At 44.9% G+C, this 17,381-nt stretch overlaps 1 protein-coding gene across 2 annotated transcripts in view; it reads left to right on the plus strand.

Moving 5' to 3' along the window:
- The first annotated feature begins 278 nt into the window (after positions 1-278).
- Positions 279-17,381, plus strand: part of LOC133455139 (2-oxoglutarate dehydrogenase complex component E1-like) — a 31,319-nt gene continuing 14,216 nt past the window's right edge. For both annotated transcript variants that reach the window (XR_009783489.1, XM_061734020.1), the window contains exons 1-12: positions 279-409; positions 871-1,192; positions 2,995-3,183; positions 4,223-4,316; positions 9,802-9,917; positions 11,347-11,501; positions 11,602-11,748; positions 11,929-12,019; positions 12,953-13,132; positions 13,209-13,337; positions 13,568-13,747; positions 17,125-17,277. Coding sequence is in view for 1 of the 2 variants with exons in the window: in XM_061734020.1 (XP_061590004.1) it covers positions 1,013-1,192; positions 2,995-3,183; positions 4,223-4,316; positions 9,802-9,917; positions 11,347-11,501; positions 11,602-11,748; positions 11,929-12,019; positions 12,953-13,132; positions 13,209-13,337; positions 13,568-13,747; positions 17,125-17,277 (1,614 nt within the window). In the remaining variant the exon portion in view is untranslated. The remainder of the gene's footprint in view (positions 410-870; positions 1,193-2,994; positions 3,184-4,222; positions 4,317-9,801; positions 9,918-11,346; positions 11,502-11,601; positions 11,749-11,928; positions 12,020-12,952; positions 13,133-13,208; positions 13,338-13,567; positions 13,748-17,124; positions 17,278-17,381) is intronic.

Genomic DNA, 17,381 nt, shown 5'->3' on the forward strand with positions numbered 1-17,381 from the left:
CTTTCAGGTGACCCCAATACACCCACATCCTCCATCACTTCAGCGACTCTCTGAGCACAGAGCTTTTTTATGTTTCCTGTTGTGGAGTATACAGATCCCAAAACCAGAGTCTGGCCCAGTGTGTGAACTTGGTGACGAATCCTGCAAAAACTGATAAAAACCAACAAACAAACTCTTCGGTCCGGGAACAGTCCTTTCGGTTCAGTTCTGAGGTTCAGCCTCCGTGACGTGTGTCAGAGCCGCAGCACTGATTGGTGATTAGAGGCGAGCCCGAGCCGCGCTCAGCGCCGGCTCAGCGGAGCGGAGGAGGGAGCCGCACTGACGGGACCGGCCAGAAACCGAAACGGATGGAAACACGCGTTTAGCAGTTAACAGTTTAATTTACAAGACGTGACGCTGCTGTTTCTTGGTGAGTAATCGTAAAAGTTACTGTATTCCTGTCTATGCGACGTCACTTTACGGTTTGTTTGGAGATGAAATGCAGGTTTAAAATTCAGGCTTGGAGTTCTAAAGTTAAGTATTTTAACCTTAATTATAATAATAATGTTAATAATAATGTTATTAATAATAATACAAATAATAATGTTAATGATAATACAAATAATAATAACAATAACTTACAGAAACTTTAGAAATTCCAAGATGTATAAACTTCTGTTTTTTTAAACTTGAACAATTGTGTGAAGAAACACTGAAATTGTGACTTATGTCAAGAAAATTGAGAAATCTCAAACACAAATTTACAAGAAAAAATTAAAAACACATTTTTATTTATTAAACTAGAACATTTGGGAGAAAATCTCAAGTTTGGTTGCCCCTGAGTGGCTGCTGGGGTGCCGATGAAAAAATGTAAATAATGTTTCCATTCAGGGTCAGCTGGAACCAGTACCAGAGAACTAGGATCTTCACGAGGGCCTGAGGTGTTTCGAGCCCCCCCCCAACCCCGGATAGTGCTGCTTCATTCTCCTTCCAGGAAGAGGAGGAGGGTGGGAGCTGTGGCTGACCTGCAGCCATGCATCATTTAAGGACTACGGTGGTGAGGCTTCGGCCCGCTATGGCTGCACAGATGGCCCAGAGCCGGTCACGGACCAATGTATCGGTGACCTCTGAGCCCTTTCTGAATGGAACCAGCTCCAACTACTTGGAGGAGATGTACTACTCCTGGCTGGAGAATCCCAGGAATGTTCACAAGGTACGATGGCCGTGTCGCCTGTGTTTCCATTGGAACAAAGCTCGCACTACATCGGTCATCCACGTGTCATTTGTGTTTGTGTGGTTGCTATTTTTTCGTGTTTAGTATTGGGATTGACTCAAGGCTGCCCCCATTGGCCCCCAGTGGTATTGCTCCATCTTTACTAAACATTTTGAAGAAAACACAGATGAAATCTGTGCAGGACACAGTTGAGGGCTCCGTTGAAGGCTCTGTCTGTGTCCATTTCAAACGCTGAGCATCCAGACTGTCCAGAAGTTAGTTCGAGCTGTGGAATGGTCTGAAATGTCACGTTAACGCTTGACTCCTTCTGACGAGCCTCCGTCACGATGCCCAGAACAACCAATCACATGTTTTCCCCTGCATACTTTGAGACGGCCCTGCCCCCTCGATGCACAGTACCAATGGTTCAATTTGGTAAAACTTGGTATGGTAAGACATCAGAGTGAACGCATGACGACGTTCAGGACGATGTCGGCAGTGTTAATGAAGGGAAATACATAGGTTTGTGAACTTCTGCACAGATCTCTTAGGGTTCCACCACAGAACCTCAGTCAGGTTCAAGTCTGGACTTTGACCAGGTTCAGTTCTGTCCCAGTACAGAAAGAGGAGGAAGTCACTTCTGAACTTTTACTGTGCTGTAGATAGAAACGTAAATAACTCTGGATGTGAACCTGAGCGGTCATTGACCCTCCTGACGTGGTCCAGGTCCAGAACGCTGCAGAGCAAAGTTCACGCAAGCACACACTCATCATTGCACATGTGTTTGATTAGTGACAGCTAGAGACACGTAACACAACCACAATTCAGTTTATTGATCTCATGAAGGAAGCTGTAATTTTTGAGAATTTAAAGGCTTAAACGCAGTTAAACACTGATGCAGCAAACTCTGCCAGTTCCAAGATTTGTTTTTCATTTGAAGGTTGAAGCCTGCAGATAAAAACATACAATGTTATGTCTTTTCCTGGGAAGTCATCTGTCCTCAGAACCTTTTACTTTATACAGGTGTTTGAAAGGTTTGGACACAGCAATGAAATGCTGGAAAAGGAAGAGGTGCTTAAAAGAACGTTTATTTTCAAGAAGTTGGAGACATGGCAGCAGTTTTGGCTGCGTTTCATCCACTGACGCAACAGATTTGTATCTCCTCTTCTTTACTTCTTCACTTTCGGTTCCACGGCCAGAGACCACCTCATCATTTTAGGTTTCTGCATTCATCATTTAAAAGGTCTCGTCAGAGTAAACGGCACCCGTGCGAGCGTACCGGAAACTTTAAACTTTGCTTTCAGTGTTCCAGGTAGAACGATGTCAGAGTTGCGGTCAATAAGCTGATAAACAGGAGGTTAAAGCAGGTTTTGTGACACAACGAGATTTTGTGACACAACGACATCTGAAACGAGAACTGCTGGAGCTGAAACCAGCAGTGGTTGGAGTGGTCCTCCTCAGGTGCCAGTTGGACTCCTCATAATTGACCCCAGCCTCAATGTTCAGCTTTTCAGAGCTGGATCCCAACAGAAGTCAGTCCCAGGACGGCCCTCATTTCAGATGTCGCTTCAGTAGGAAAATGGACCGAACAGATGTTTCAAGCAGCTGACAGGCTCATTAGTTTGGGTGAGAGGGTGGCCACCAGAGTTGCTCTTTTTAAGGTTGCCGTTACAACTCTTGCAAGTGTGTGCCATGTGCCGTGCTACTGTTTATGTGAATAAAAACATTTTCACGGTTTCATGGTTCTTCTGATGCACATCTGCAGGTTTGAATGAGTAAATTACATCTTCTTCTCCACGCAGTCCTGGGACGTATTTTTCCGGAATGTCAACACCGGTGCGCCGGTTGGAGCGGCCTACCAGAGCCCTCCACCTCTTGGTGGACTTCCTGAGGGGCTGAGCCGAGTCCAGGCACCCATGGGGGCTCAGCCCAACGTGGACAAGCTGGTGAAGGATCATCTGGCAGTGCAGTCACTGATCCGAGCTTACCAGGTAAACCCAGAACACACCGTTTCTGTTCTCTAACAACACTGTCTTTTGACCGTGATACAGTAATCACATAACAACATAAAGATATAAAATGTTTCTGTGAATTGTGTCCTGTGAATCGTGCTTACTGGAGGGAAGAAGTTTACACCTGGTCCTTATTGACCTCAAGGTTTCTGCGTCTTGTTGCAGTACAAACACCTCTGGCGTCTTACGTCTTGATCTCCACGTTCTGTCCTTGAACACTCCTCCAGGTCTTATTCCAAACGTTAGTTGATCAGAAAAAAGTTCAGGTCAGCAGCTCCTCTTGTAAACGGCGTTCCCATTGTAATGGCTATGCACCATAACCAATAACAAACTCTCTTGTTTCCCTCAGAAAAAAATTTGACAGTTACGTCTCTTCAAACCTCGTTAGTGAGTGTACTGACAAGTAAAAAGAAAGATGCTTTTACGGCTTACGGCCCACATTTATACAACGATATACATGCTTGAGTCAATCAATCTTTATTTGTTTAAACTCTTAAACGACCAGGGTTAACCACATTCCTTCACAGTTGAGCCAAATGTCACCCTGACCTGGACTTCACTGCACTTTAGAGTTCTAAGTATTAAACTGATCTCAGATTAGTGATTATTCAGATTACATATAAAGTTAATAAAGTGGTCATTAAAGCATACACAGTTTGATACTTTGATGGTGGATGTTCCCAGCTTCCTTGGCGGCTCCATCTTGTGGGTTTCCAGCCCTGCGGACTGCAGACCAGGAGATGTTCATTCAGGTCTCCAGTTGGACAGATCAGCCGTTGTGGGTTACAGATTGGAATAATTAGACGGGGTCGCTGTAACTCAAACATTTCAGCAGGCGGGAGGAAAACTGCGACGACTTTAGCAGCTTTCTCTTCCAGCAGAATGAAATACTGTTGTTTCGAGCCTCTAAACCCTTGTCTAGTACCTGGACTAAGCTGGTGGACACGTGGAGGAGGACGGACCGTGATCTGCTGAGGTCTGACGAGCAGCTCTGATCTGTCAGTTAATCTCTCTGCAGGTTCGAGGGCATCACATAGCCAAGTTGGACCCTCTGGGCATCAGCTGCGTGGACTTCGATGATACACCGTGCACAGTCGGTTTCCAGAACGTTGGTGAGAAAATGCCCAATTATTTGTTGCTTTGTTGTCGTACGTGTGTTTCATTTCCAGTGTCCATGGCTGCTTTGATGCAGAACCAGATTCTGCTTTGTGTCGTTGAGATTTCAGTATCAGGTCTGAAGATGTTTATTCAAATAAACAGCTCGTAGATCCAGTAGATCCGACTTAAGCAGCGATCACTGGAAGCGGCGTTTCCTGTCTGAATGCATCAGTCCGTCACATGGCTGTGGAGGTAGGTCAGCTTCACCTCGGGAGCACAAATCTCACCGGGAGCTACGCTATACCACAAAATATAATACATAAAGTTACAAGTTGTTGTTGGGAAACTGAACGTCATGTACAGAAATATGTCCTTGGAAGATGGGTTGCTGTGATTGACACTGTTGATGGAAAACATCCCACGTGGTCAAGCTGACAGGAATCTGGGACCATTTTCGTGTCACGTCAGGAATGACAGCAGCGTTTGGGAAGCAGACGTTGAGGAAGTTCTGGGTGATGGACAGGTGAACATGTGTAGACCTCCAGCAGTCACACGAGGGAACACCACAACTTTCCTTTGACAGATCCATCCACATCCTGAGGAGAGCAGCCACGTTTTAACCAACAGCAGACCATTTCAACAAGTTACCGTCCCTCATAATAAATCTAATGAGACATTCTTTAGTCTCAGCTGCTCAGACGTCGGTGTCAGACGGTGCTGCCTGACTGTAGACGGGCTGGTGTTTCATGGACTGTAACAGGAACCAGTTTTGCAGGAAGGGACTTGAAGTAAAAGCAGAAAGACATTTTTATGATTCCTGACACGTTCCTGACACGTTTGGTCAAAGGTCGTACGCACCCCCACAGGTGATCTGAGCAGCTCAGTAAAGGTACTCACATGTACATTATTACAGGTTATTGTTGCAGGCTGTTAATCATTCTCTAGTAGGCAATCCTAAGTATCCCCATGAGTCATCAGCTTGTAGATTCAGGCACAGGAACCATCAGTAGATGTTTCCTGTCTGACGTCATCAGTGTCTCTTGATTCTGGAGGAGTTCTGGTCCGTTTTTCTGTCCATCATTGCTTCAGGTCATTGAGGTTTTTGGATGTTCACATCTACAAGGGTCTCTGAAGGTCCCACCAGAGCATCTCGACCTGGTTCAGGTCACACGTGTGTCTATAAGACTCTGGTCTACAGAATAGTTAATGTTCCACTCAGGGACTCACAGATGTCCAGGTCCAGACCATCATCCCTCCACCACCGTGCTTGACAGTGAGTCTGAGATGGTTCTGTTGGTTTCCTCCAAACATGGTTCTGGACATGAAGACCAAACATGTCCACGTTGGTCTCATGTGTCCAGAGGACTTTGTTCCAGAGGTCTGCTGGTTTGTCCAGATGCAGGTTTGTGGATATCAGTCCTGGTTCCAGGTTCTAGTTAGACAGAAGGATTTGTATCCTGAAATTCTTCCAGACCAGGTGTCCTGGTCCAGACTTCTTCATCTCCTGCTTGTGATGTTATAGACTTGAACATCAAACAGGTTCAATGAGGCCTGCAGGGAATGGAGGTGTCAGACCAATATTACCTGGTCAGACCATGAGATAGATTTTGTGGGACGTCCACTCCTGGCAAGATAATTAACAGTCCTGAATGTCTTCTATGTCTGAATAATCTCTGTAGAAGGATGAGCACCAGATAGTTTGGACGTGGTTTGGAGATGCTCACCTGGTTTTCTTTTCTCTCTTCCTTTTTGGCATCATTCCTGTTGTGTTTTCCTAATTCTGAGACCAACTATGATATGATGTCTTATACCAAAAGAACGGGATTGAAAGAGGCCTTGCCGTGTCTCTGTCTTTCTGTCTGTGAGCAGCCCTTCTCTGGACGTCTCAACGACTCACCTCACTCGTCATTTCTCTCTGCTCGTTCATCATGTTTCTTCATGGATCAGCTGTACTCTGAAACGTGGTGGTGGTTTCAGAACAGACCGTACAGATGGTCCCCTAGGAGATAAGACAACATGCTTTATGATGTGGTTGTCGTTGATAAGCTGAGGGAGCGTGTTTGCATGCTGATGTAAGCGTTTTTCTCAGAGCCGCCTCGCAGGGCTCCCGGCGCCTCTGCTCTCATTTTTACTCAAGTCTCACTACGTTTGACTCATGGGTTGTTCCAGAACCCCCTCACCCATGCCCACAGTAGCCCATTTTTTGTTCCTGAACATGTTCGTGCTGGTGTCCTTATCATTGTCGTGGCTTCTGACGGAGCCAGATACACGAAACACGCTTCATGCTTGTCAACACACACAGTCATCACTATTGATGGCGTAAACGTGCGGTCCATCATTAACCAGCTGTGGACTGTGTGTGTGTGTGTGTGTGTGTGTGTGTGTGTGTGTGTGTGTGTGTGTGTGTGTGTGTGTGTGTGTGTGTGTGTGTGTGTGTGTGTGTGTGTGTGTGTGTGTGTGTGTTTTCTGTGGTGTTTTGAACGCTTGCAGCAAACTGTTTTTGTGCTCCATGAAAAGGTTGGGCCTCACAAAGACCAGGTGATTGTTGCAACCTGGTCTCCATGGTTACTAGTGGTATTGTTTACGTCCAATGACAGGTTCACTGAGGTCAAAGACCAGGTCCCTGACGAGGTCCAAATCTGCCCAGAAAGAAGCTTTGAGAAACTCTGTTGTATTTTTATCTGCAGTGTGTGTGGATGTGAACAAGTGCCAACATTCAGACTGCAGTTCTTCTACTGGCCACCTGGGTCCAGATCTAGACCTGCAGTTCCTCTACCGACAACTAGGGTCTGGATCCAGACCTGCAGTTCCTCTACTGACAACTAGGGTCTGGATCTAGACCTGCAGTTCCTCTACCGACAACTAGGGTCTGGATCCAGACCTGCAGTTCCTCTACTGACAACTAGGGTCTGGATCTAGACCTGCAGTTCCTCTACCGACAACTAGGGTCTGGATCCAGACGGTGTGGACAGAACCTGGTCTGGTCGGGATCCTGATAAGAAAAGGTCAGACGTTTTGAGATAATAATAAGGTTCCTGAGAGCACCTACTGATCCCTGAGGTGAAACTGTGCAGCTCATTTGCACTGAAATATGGGAGATGAAGGAGACAACTGCAGAGGTTGACTTACTCTTGAAGCCAGACCCCTGTGGTGGTTCAGTGAACTGCAGGTTTGGACACCTCTGGGTTGGACTCCGCCCCACTTCTGGCTGTAAAGAGCTGAAAGCTGAGGTGGGGGGTTGGGGAACAGTAGGGATCACGTACCAAGAACGCCTTTGAGTGGTGTTTTCCTTCAGCTTCTTCTTTCTGCCAGCTGTGTGCCCTCGCTCTACTTTTTACACCTGGATGTTGTTAGTACCCCCCCCAAGAAACTCTCAGTGGTCATAGAAATAACCTAAAACTGACAAAAGTGATGATGGATAATAATTGACTACATTTTGACTAATGAAAATCCAACTTTAAATTGTGGTTCACTAGAATCATTAAAAACATAAACTAATCTAACTGTCCTGGACATATACGTTGGAAACCTAGAAAAGATGTAAGTATGTTAAAGGAAAGGAGGCAGATGTATGAGAATATCAGGAACTTGTAGACCATCATGTTGAAGACTAGAGGGCTGTCTCCAAGCAGCTGGATGTTCCTGACTACAGGTTTCATCCAGAAGTTCAGGCTTTGCAGGACTGTAGACAACCATCCTGGATGTGGACACAAGAGTACAACTGATGACAAACTAAAGAGATGATAATACGAATAGACACCGAAGAGTCCAGAACAACTTCCGAAGATGTTCAAGGTGAACTCCAAGGTCAAGTCCATCAGTGTCAGATCACACCGTCCATCACTGTTGGAGCCAAGGTGGACCACCGAGGAGGACTCCACCAGAGAAAGACCATCAGAAAAGCTTCTTTGGACAGATGAGAAAAAATATTAGCTTTCTGACAAGTCCCATCAGCTCTATGTCCACAGTTGTAAAAACGAGTCCTTCAAAGAAAAGAAGACTGAATCTGCTGTGGAACATGGAAGAGGCTCGGTTCTGTTCTGGAGCTGCTTTGCTGCCTCTGGTACCAGGGGTCTTGAATCTGTGCACCTACGATGAAATCTCAAGACCATCAAGAGGTTCTGGAGACAAATGTGCTGTCCAGAGTCAGAAAGCTTGGACTCAGTCGCAGGTCATGGGTCCTCCAACAGGATGATGACCCAAAACACACAACTAGAACCAGTCAAGATCGATTCAGAACCAAACACTGGACTATTCTGAAGTGTCTTTCTGTGAGTCCTGTTGAGCATCTGTGGAAACATCTGGAACCTGCAGTCTGGAGAAGAAACCATCACACCTGAGACATCTGGAGACATTTGTCCATGAAGACCAGGACACCGGTCAGGTGGACAAGTCTCTCTGAGAGGACACTCATCCCTGGACAGAAGTGGTCCACTCAAAAGGTTCTGAAACTAGATATGTAGTTGAGGTCCATAATTTTACTGCAGACCAGTTTTATTAGTTTTCAGTACATTATTATTTTCTCCCTCACTCTTGAACAAGATCCCGAGATACTTGAACTCCTCCACCTGAGGCAGGACTTCTCCACCCACCGGAGAAGGCACGCCACCCTTTCCCGGTGGAGAACCATGGCCTCGGTCTTGGAGGTGCTGATCCTCATCCCTGCCGCGTCGCACTCGGCCGCAAACCACCCACGCACATGCTGAAGGTCCCGGTCCGATGAAGCCGCAGATCGTCCGCAGTTATGCGGTCGATGTACCGGACCGTCGTGGTGAAGAAGGAGCTGAGTCGAAAGGCGAAGCTCTCGATTTACCGGTCAATCTACGCACCTACCCTCACCTATGGTCATGAACTTTGTGTGACCGAAAGGACAAGATCGCGGATACAAGCGGCCGAGATGAGTTTCCTCCGCAGGGTGGCTGGACGCTGCCTTAGAGATAGGGTGAAGAGTTCGGTGCTCCTTCACATTGAGAGGAGTCAGCTGAGGTGGCTTGGGCATCTGTACCGGATCCTCCTGGACGCCTCCCTAGGGAGGTGTTCCAGGCATGTCCCACCGGGAGGAGACCCCGGGGAAGACCCAGGACACGCTGGAGAGACTATGTCTCTCGGCTGGCCTGGGAACGCCTCGGACTCCCCTCGGAGGAGCTGGAGGAAGTGTCTGGGGTGAAGGAAGTCTGGGCATCTCTGTTGAGGCTGCTGCCCCCGCGACCCGGGAACGGATAAGCGGCGGACGATGGATGGATGGACATTATTATTTTGTCAGCTTCAAATTATTTTCATGACCTTTTTCATTTTTTATTTCTTTAATCTTTTTTTGGTCGTCTCTGTTTTTTAATCTCTTTTCAACTCTTTTACTTTTTAATGTTTTTACATTTCAATCCTACTAAACCAATAAACCTTCCCGGCCCACACATTCGACCGCATGCATCCCTGTACTTCCTGAAGATGTCTTGAAATGGTGGGACTGTAGATGACTGTTGTCCTGTCACGTCTCCGCAGGTCTGTACGGTCTGGCCGAGAGCGACATGGACATGGTCTTCAAGCTTCCCACCACAACCTTCATCGGTGGCAGCAAGAGCGCGCTGCCTCTCAGAGAGATTATCCGTCGTCTTGAGGTAAAAGAAAATACAAACTTCCTTTGTGCACAACTGGATCATAACATGCTGCTGCTTTCAGGAAACTTGTGTCTGGTTGCTGGTTCCTGTCTGCATCCATGTTTAGGTCTTTGGGTATTCAAAAGGGCTGTGACAAGGTCTCGTGGACCTGTTGGATATACCGTAGCCATATTTCCAACAGAGTTAAGATGCTGTACCATGTCAATAAAAACAGAATTGTGTGGTTTGCAAATGTCATGACCTCAAATGTTGTTCACAGTTGAAAACATGTTTAAACCACAAACGACAGCAACAATAGTAAAAGAGCTGGCGGCTGCGTGACGTCCTCTCCTTTAACAGTCGATAAACATTTGGACCTGTGGACACCAGCTGATGAGGCTTTGGGAGGGGAATGTTGTCCCGTTCTGGTCTGATGTCCCTCCTCATATTTTTCCTTTCTGGATGCTCCAGATTCCAAAACAACAGACTCCAGATTTCAAATGTTTCCAGGTGTTTGAAGCTATGCAGCCGTTGTCATGGAAGCATTATGTGCATTATGTGCTTCAGCATCGTCTTGCTGAAAGATGCAAGACCTCCTGTGAAGAAAACTTTGCTCTGAAAGCTGCAAAAACCTGTCAGCATCCAAGTTTCCTTTCCAGATGTTCCTGCTGTCCGTTCCATAGATACTAATACACAGGGCCGCCGCAAGGGGTGTGCGAACCGTGCGACCGCACAGGGCCTCGCGCCCCAAGGGGCCTCGCGCTATGGGCCGTTTTTTTTTTTTTTTTTTGTTTGTTTTCAAAATTATTATTTTTTTTCCCTTATATCAACAGTCACGTTCCATTACAGACCTAAATGTGTACTAGTCTGTGCATATCAATAAATATATGTGCAATGATGCACTGTTGTTCAATACAACTGACCAGACCAAGCGCAGACACAAGGTGCTCTGATCCAGACGGGGGGAGTGTGGAACAAACTGTCACACAATGTCGAGAGAACGAGACAGAATCAGGAAATTTCGATCAGGGGATGAAAAAAGAAAAAAAACTAAAGAAAATGGAAGAGTTTAATGCCTCTCTGAAAGGCTCGTTTGATAAATTTGTTACAAAAATCACCGATCCGACCGGGTCTCAAGCAGCCGTGGGGCCCCGCGTTGAGGCAGGCCAGATGATGATGAGGCAGGGGAAGGTATCCAGTATTTTGCTAATTGGAGAGTTAAAATTGCGCATATACACACCCGATCCGACCCGAAAAACCCCAAAAATTTCAGGGCCCCCCCAGCCATTTCGCACAGGGCCTCGCAAATCTACCAGGCAGCTCTGCTAATACACGTCCAGACCATCAGGGATACAGGATGTTGGACTGAGTCAGATAAGAAGCTGGATGGAGCTGGACCAGTCCCGTTTGTCTGTTCACACCACCACAAACGGATCCTCTTGTCTTCTAGATGTCCTACTGTCAGCACATCGGGGTAGAGTTCATGTTCATTAACGACGTTGAGCAGTGCCAGTGGATCCGGCAGAAGTTTGAGACCCCCGGCATCATGCAGTCCACTTTGGAGGAGAAAAGGACTCTGCTGGCCAGGATGATCAGATCCACCAGGTCAGTATCTGACTGCAGACCGGAGTATGGGGGTGTCGAGGGGGGTTGGGTCTACTTCTGTGCTTGACTGTGAAACATCAGCACCTCCAACTGTTGACAGGTTTGAAGAGTTCCTCCAGAGGAAATGGTCTTCAGAGAAACGTTTTGGCCTGGAAGGCTGCGAGTCACTCATCCCGGCCCTGAAGACCATCATCGACAAGTCCAGTCAGTGTGGCGTGGAGAGCGTGATCATGGGAATGCCTCACAGGTACAGGAACCGGCAGAGACGCTTGATCTGCATGTCCTCTTTAACTCGACAGACGCTGCCAGGTGGTTTGTTGATGTCTGGAGATAGAGATCCCACCTGGAGAAAGAGTCGGGACATGACATTCTTCTTTCATGTACGACTGAACTTCCTGTTATGTCCTTCTTCTTCTTGGCTCTTCAGAGGCAGGCTGAACGTCTTGGCCAACGTGATCCGGAAAGAGTTGGAGCAAATCTTCTGCCAGTTCGACTCCAAGTTGGAGGCTGCAGATGAGGTGTGAACACTGTCCAGATCTGAAGACTTTAACTAGTCATGTGGAAGATGGTATTTTTGCTTGTTGTTTTTGTTTTCACATCGTCTTCAACAGGATTGGCCAATGTCAACCTTCCAAGATAACCTAATAATAGATGTTGTTTTTAACTCTGTGTTTTCATTTTATTCTTTGTTATAAAGGGAGTAGGGATGGGCGGTATGGACTAAAAAATGTATCACGATAATTTCTGGCATTTATCCTGATAACGATAAAAGAAATACTAATTCAACTCCACCTTTGTAACTATAAACCTATCTCATCATCATTTCTTTCTTTCTCTTTCTTTCTTTCAGGCTCATTTCTTTCTTTCTTTCTGGCTCATTTCTTTCTTTCTTTCTTTCTTTCTTTCTGGCTCATTTCTTTCTTTCTTTCTTTCTTTCTTTCTTTCTTTCTTTCTTTCTTTCTTTCTGGCTCATTTCTTTCTTTCTTTCTTTCTGGCTCATTTCTTTCTCTCTTTCTTTCTTTCTGGATCATTTCTTTCTTTCTTTCTTTCTTTCTTTCTTTCTTTCTTTCTTTCTTTCTTTCTTTCTTTCTGGCTCATTTCTTTCTTTCTTTCTGGCTCATTTCTTTCTTTCTGGCTCATTTCTTTCTTTCTTTCTTTCTTTCTTTCTTTCTTTCTTTCTTTCTTTCTTTCTTTCTTTCTTTCTGGCTCATTTCTTTCATTCTTTCTGGCTCATTTCTTTCTTTCTGGCTCATTTCTTTCATCTTCCTTCCTTCCTTTATCGTTTTTACCGCGAGATGCCAATTTCTTACCGTGGGGAATTTTTTTGACGGTATATCATGAACGGTAAAATATCGCCCATTCCTAAAAGGGAGACATTTTTACTCTTTCTGCGTTTTTAAACATTGTCTTTAAAAAGCGCTCAGCTTCAACCAGTTACCACCTGCTTCCAGGGTTCTGGTGATGTGAAATATCACTTGGGGATGTACCACAGGAGGATGAACCGGGTCAGCGACAGGTACATCACCATGTCCCTCATGGCGAACCCGTCCCACCTGGAGGCCGTGGACCCAGTGGTCCAGGGAAAGACCAAAGCTGAGCAGTTCTACTCTGGAGACGTGCAGGGGAAGAAGGTAAAAGGACTTAGGCGTTGGTGTGGGTTTATTCTCTGGTTGCCTTGTTAACATGTTTTTAATCCTCATTCTGCAGGTGATGTCTGTTCTGCTTCACGGCGATGCTGCGTTTGCGGGCCAGGGCGTCGTGTACGAGACCTTCCACCTGTCAGACCTGCCATCCTACACCACCCACGGCACTATACATGTGGTAGTAAACAACCAGGTACTCTCTTTTAAACTTTGATTATCAAATTAAATAAACACGGAAATGAGCCACGCAGACCAGGTCTAATTATACTTCTCCAGATCTAAACCGTATTTCAGATTTTATTGAGTCAACAATGTGAAACCATAAAAACAAAGCTTCATGTTTCTGATTTATCAGAGTCCAGCTGTGAGTTGAGTCTGATCTCCAGCGGTTTGATTACCTGATTCTTTCTCTCGTCCACACAGATCGGGTTCACCACTGATCCCCGGATGGCTCGGTCGTCTGCTTACCCAACAGACATCGCTCGAGTGGTCAGTGCGCCCATCTTTCACGTCAACGCAGATGACCCCGAGGCCGTGATGTATGTGTGCAGTGTGGCAGCCGAGTGGAGGAACATGTTCCATAAAGACGTCGTAGTAGACCTGGTAAGTATAGGGGAGCTGTTCTCCACAGTGCTGTGTAACCTGGAACATAAGACGATCCTGATCCAGACTGAAAGATGAACCTCAAAATGACCTTTACAGTGTTGTGAATCAATGAGAGATGATTAGGCTGGTTAGAGTGGCGTTAGACTGGTTTATTTGTTTATTTGTTTATTTAAAAAGGATCCCCATTAGTCTTTGCCATGGGAAGACTATTCTTCCTGGGGTCCACACATAGACATACAAAAGATAATATAAAAGATGATATTATAATAATAATATAATAACATAACAATAAAGATTACAATAATCCAACTCAAAAAGGGTGAAAAATATTCACTATAATTCCTGAAATAATAAATTGAACCAAACATAAAAGATTAAGTAACCAACCATCCACATCATAGAAGTATATATGTGTATATATATATATATATATATATATATATATATATATATATATATATATATATATATATATATATATATATATATATATATATATATATGCTACGGCTTCAGCCTACACCTTTTCTTCCTTTTCATTTGTTCTGTACAAGGCGAAATAAAGATTCATAACACAACATCATAACATATATATATATATATATATATATATATAGTATAAGTATAAATATATATTACATATCATAATATACTCATACATTATAATATATTCATACTTCTAAACCATATATACACTCATAGCCTACAGAGATTTAGAATATATTCACTATTAATTTATAATATACATACAATTTGCACTATAATCACAATATATACCTCGGAGATATCATAACTTCGGAGATATCATAACTTCCTTCCTTCCTTAGAGTGGAGTTGGACTGGTTGGATTGTAATTAGAGTGGTTAAAGTAGCGTTGGACTGTTTAGAGTGGAATTAGACTGGTTAGAGTTGAGTGAAACTGGTTAAAAGTGGAGTTGGACTGGTTAGAGTGGCATAAGACTTGTTAGAGTGGAGTTAGCCTGGAGTCTTAACTGGAGTCGGCCTGACCCAAATGCAATTGTTGATATTACAATCTGACCTTGAAAGAGCGGCTTGACAGGCCGGTCTAGTCACAATTTCCCTGGATGAATCAACAAGACGCTCTACTCCCACTGGTCCTCCCCTTCTCCTCATGACACCTGTGGACCTGTATGAGAACTATACCGAGCCGGCTGATAACAACAAGGACAATGGCTGAAGGAGTAGATCTGGGGCATAATTCACATACTTACCACTCATACAAACATGCACACACACACACACACACACACACACACACACACACACACACACACACACACACACACACACACACACACACACACACACACACACACACACACACACATGCACATAATGATAAATACACCTCCTTCATTATTCAATGCCCTCCATGCCCCCTCAATATCACCCCTCCCAACACAGTAAACCACGCTGAAACGCAGCACCAGGAGGCAACGGCGATCACCCGGGTGCTGCATTTGCCTGTGTCTTCATGTTGCGTCTAGAAGTTTAGTTTTACAGTTTTTCTCTATTGCTTAAACACATTTCACGATACTGCCCTCACTTTTCACAAAACTCTAAACACAAAACACTTTTCTAAAGCTACGTACACTAAACCTCACAGTTTCTTTTCAAAACCAACCCATCACACCAAAACAGTTGCTCACATGCTCAAAAACCAACCCATCACACCAAAACAGATGCTCACATGCTCAAAAGCAAACCCATCACACCAAAACAGTTGCTCATATGCTCAAAAGCAAACTCTGACACCAAAATACCACTCAAGGCTTGCAGAAATGTAAACACTACTGAGCATCATTAACCACATTACCAAAAAAATTGAAAACACAAAATTCACAGTGTGAGACTGTTCTTTTTACAGTTTCACAACTGCCAGGATGCATTTGAGCAACCCTTATTTATTCTCAAATATGTTTTGGGCATTAACTATAGATTTGTGCATTTCATGGGAATAGTTACATAATGCAGAAAATGCAGTAATATCACAACTCAATGCAAAAATGAGTACTGTAAACTCCATAGAGGATCCATTACACCCAATAGATACAGTAAAGTAACAATTGAGAACACAATGTTCAGGGTGCGATTTCTTTTATTACAGTACGTTTGAAAATTGACACAGTATGTTGTATGTTGACACCGAAATCATGGGGCGTCATCACGTCGGGCTGGGTGGGGCCACAGGACCTCATCAACGTCACAGGCAATATTGTCCATAGCCAAACAACGTGGGAAGAATGCCCTGGCATGCCACACCCAGCCTTGGAACACCTCCACAGCCACATCATCACAGGCCAGGTCCATAGCCCTGAGAAGGTTCTCTCTGGTGTAAGGTTGGCGGTCATAGACCTTCCACCGCCATGATGAGAAGAACTCCTCTATTGGGTTTAGGAACGGAGAGTAGGGTGGCAGACACACATCCTTCTCCTCTCCCTCCTTGGCCTGCTCCTCTTTGGACTGCTTCTTGTCCTCTTTGGCCCACTCCTCGGCCTGCTCCTCTCCCTCCTCGGCCTGCTCCTCTCCCTCCTCGACCTGCTCCTCTCCCTCCTCGACCTGCTCCTCTCCCTCCTCTGACACGAACTCCTCTTCTTCTGTCTTGATCATCCATTTTTGTTTTTGAGCCTTCAGCTAACTGCACTGACTTATATAGGTGTGGTCACATCATTTGCAATAGGTGTTTTCAATTATGAGTAGTTGTGTTTACTGATTGAAACCAGGTATGTTCATTGTGTTCAAGTTTTGCTGATTGTGGGTAGCATTTTGCATCACATGAGCTTCACAATGCATATTGGAGCAGAGTTATATGCAAAATGTGTTTTAGCACGGTAAAATGTGTTTAGAGTTTTGAGAAAAAGGGGATGGGTTTTGTGAACAGTGTCTACAGGTGAATTGTGTTTGTGGTTGTGGCAAAAGTTTAGTTTTACTAAATGTGTTTAGGCAACTGGTCATTTGGTTTAGAGTACTGGGTTTTGTGTTTTGGCAATAGAGAAAAACTGTATGTACAATGATGATAAAATACATCCTGTTGTTCTGATCCCCGTGGTTTTTGTTATAGCTTTATGTTTTTCTGCACACATGAACCCAGACAGAGCCTGGATAGATAAATACCATACAGAGTTTTCATTCCAATAAGCTTTATTGAAACGTTCTAAGTCTAATCTGATGCCTGAACACAAGAACGAGTTCGATCATTAAACTACTTCCACCAGAGGATCTAAAGTTTTTCTGCAGGATGCTTCTGTTTAGCAACAGCGGCACCTGCTGGACTTTAATTTGTGGTCAACGTGAACTTCTGACAGGTGATGTCATCTCAGACGCGTCTGAAATCGTCCGAACTCTGTCTTCAGGTGTGTTACAGAAGAAACGGCCATAATGAAATCGACGAGCCCATGTTCACCCAGCCGCTGATGTACAAGCAGGTCAAGAAGCAGAAACCTGTCCTGGAGAAGTTCGCAGAGAAACTCATCGCTGAGGGAGTCATCACCACACAAGACTACGAGGTGGACCCACTTTAGACCCGTTTGACCTGATTGATGAATGAATGTGGTTTCTACAGTTAAGTTTTGCACACAGACGCCACACCTTGCCACATTTGACCCATCTG

This window comes from Cololabis saira, chromosome 11 (assembly GCF_033807715.1).
Source record: "Cololabis saira isolate AMF1-May2022 chromosome 11, fColSai1.1, whole genome shotgun sequence".
NCBI lineage: Eukaryota > Metazoa > Chordata > Actinopteri > Beloniformes > Belonidae > Cololabis > Cololabis saira.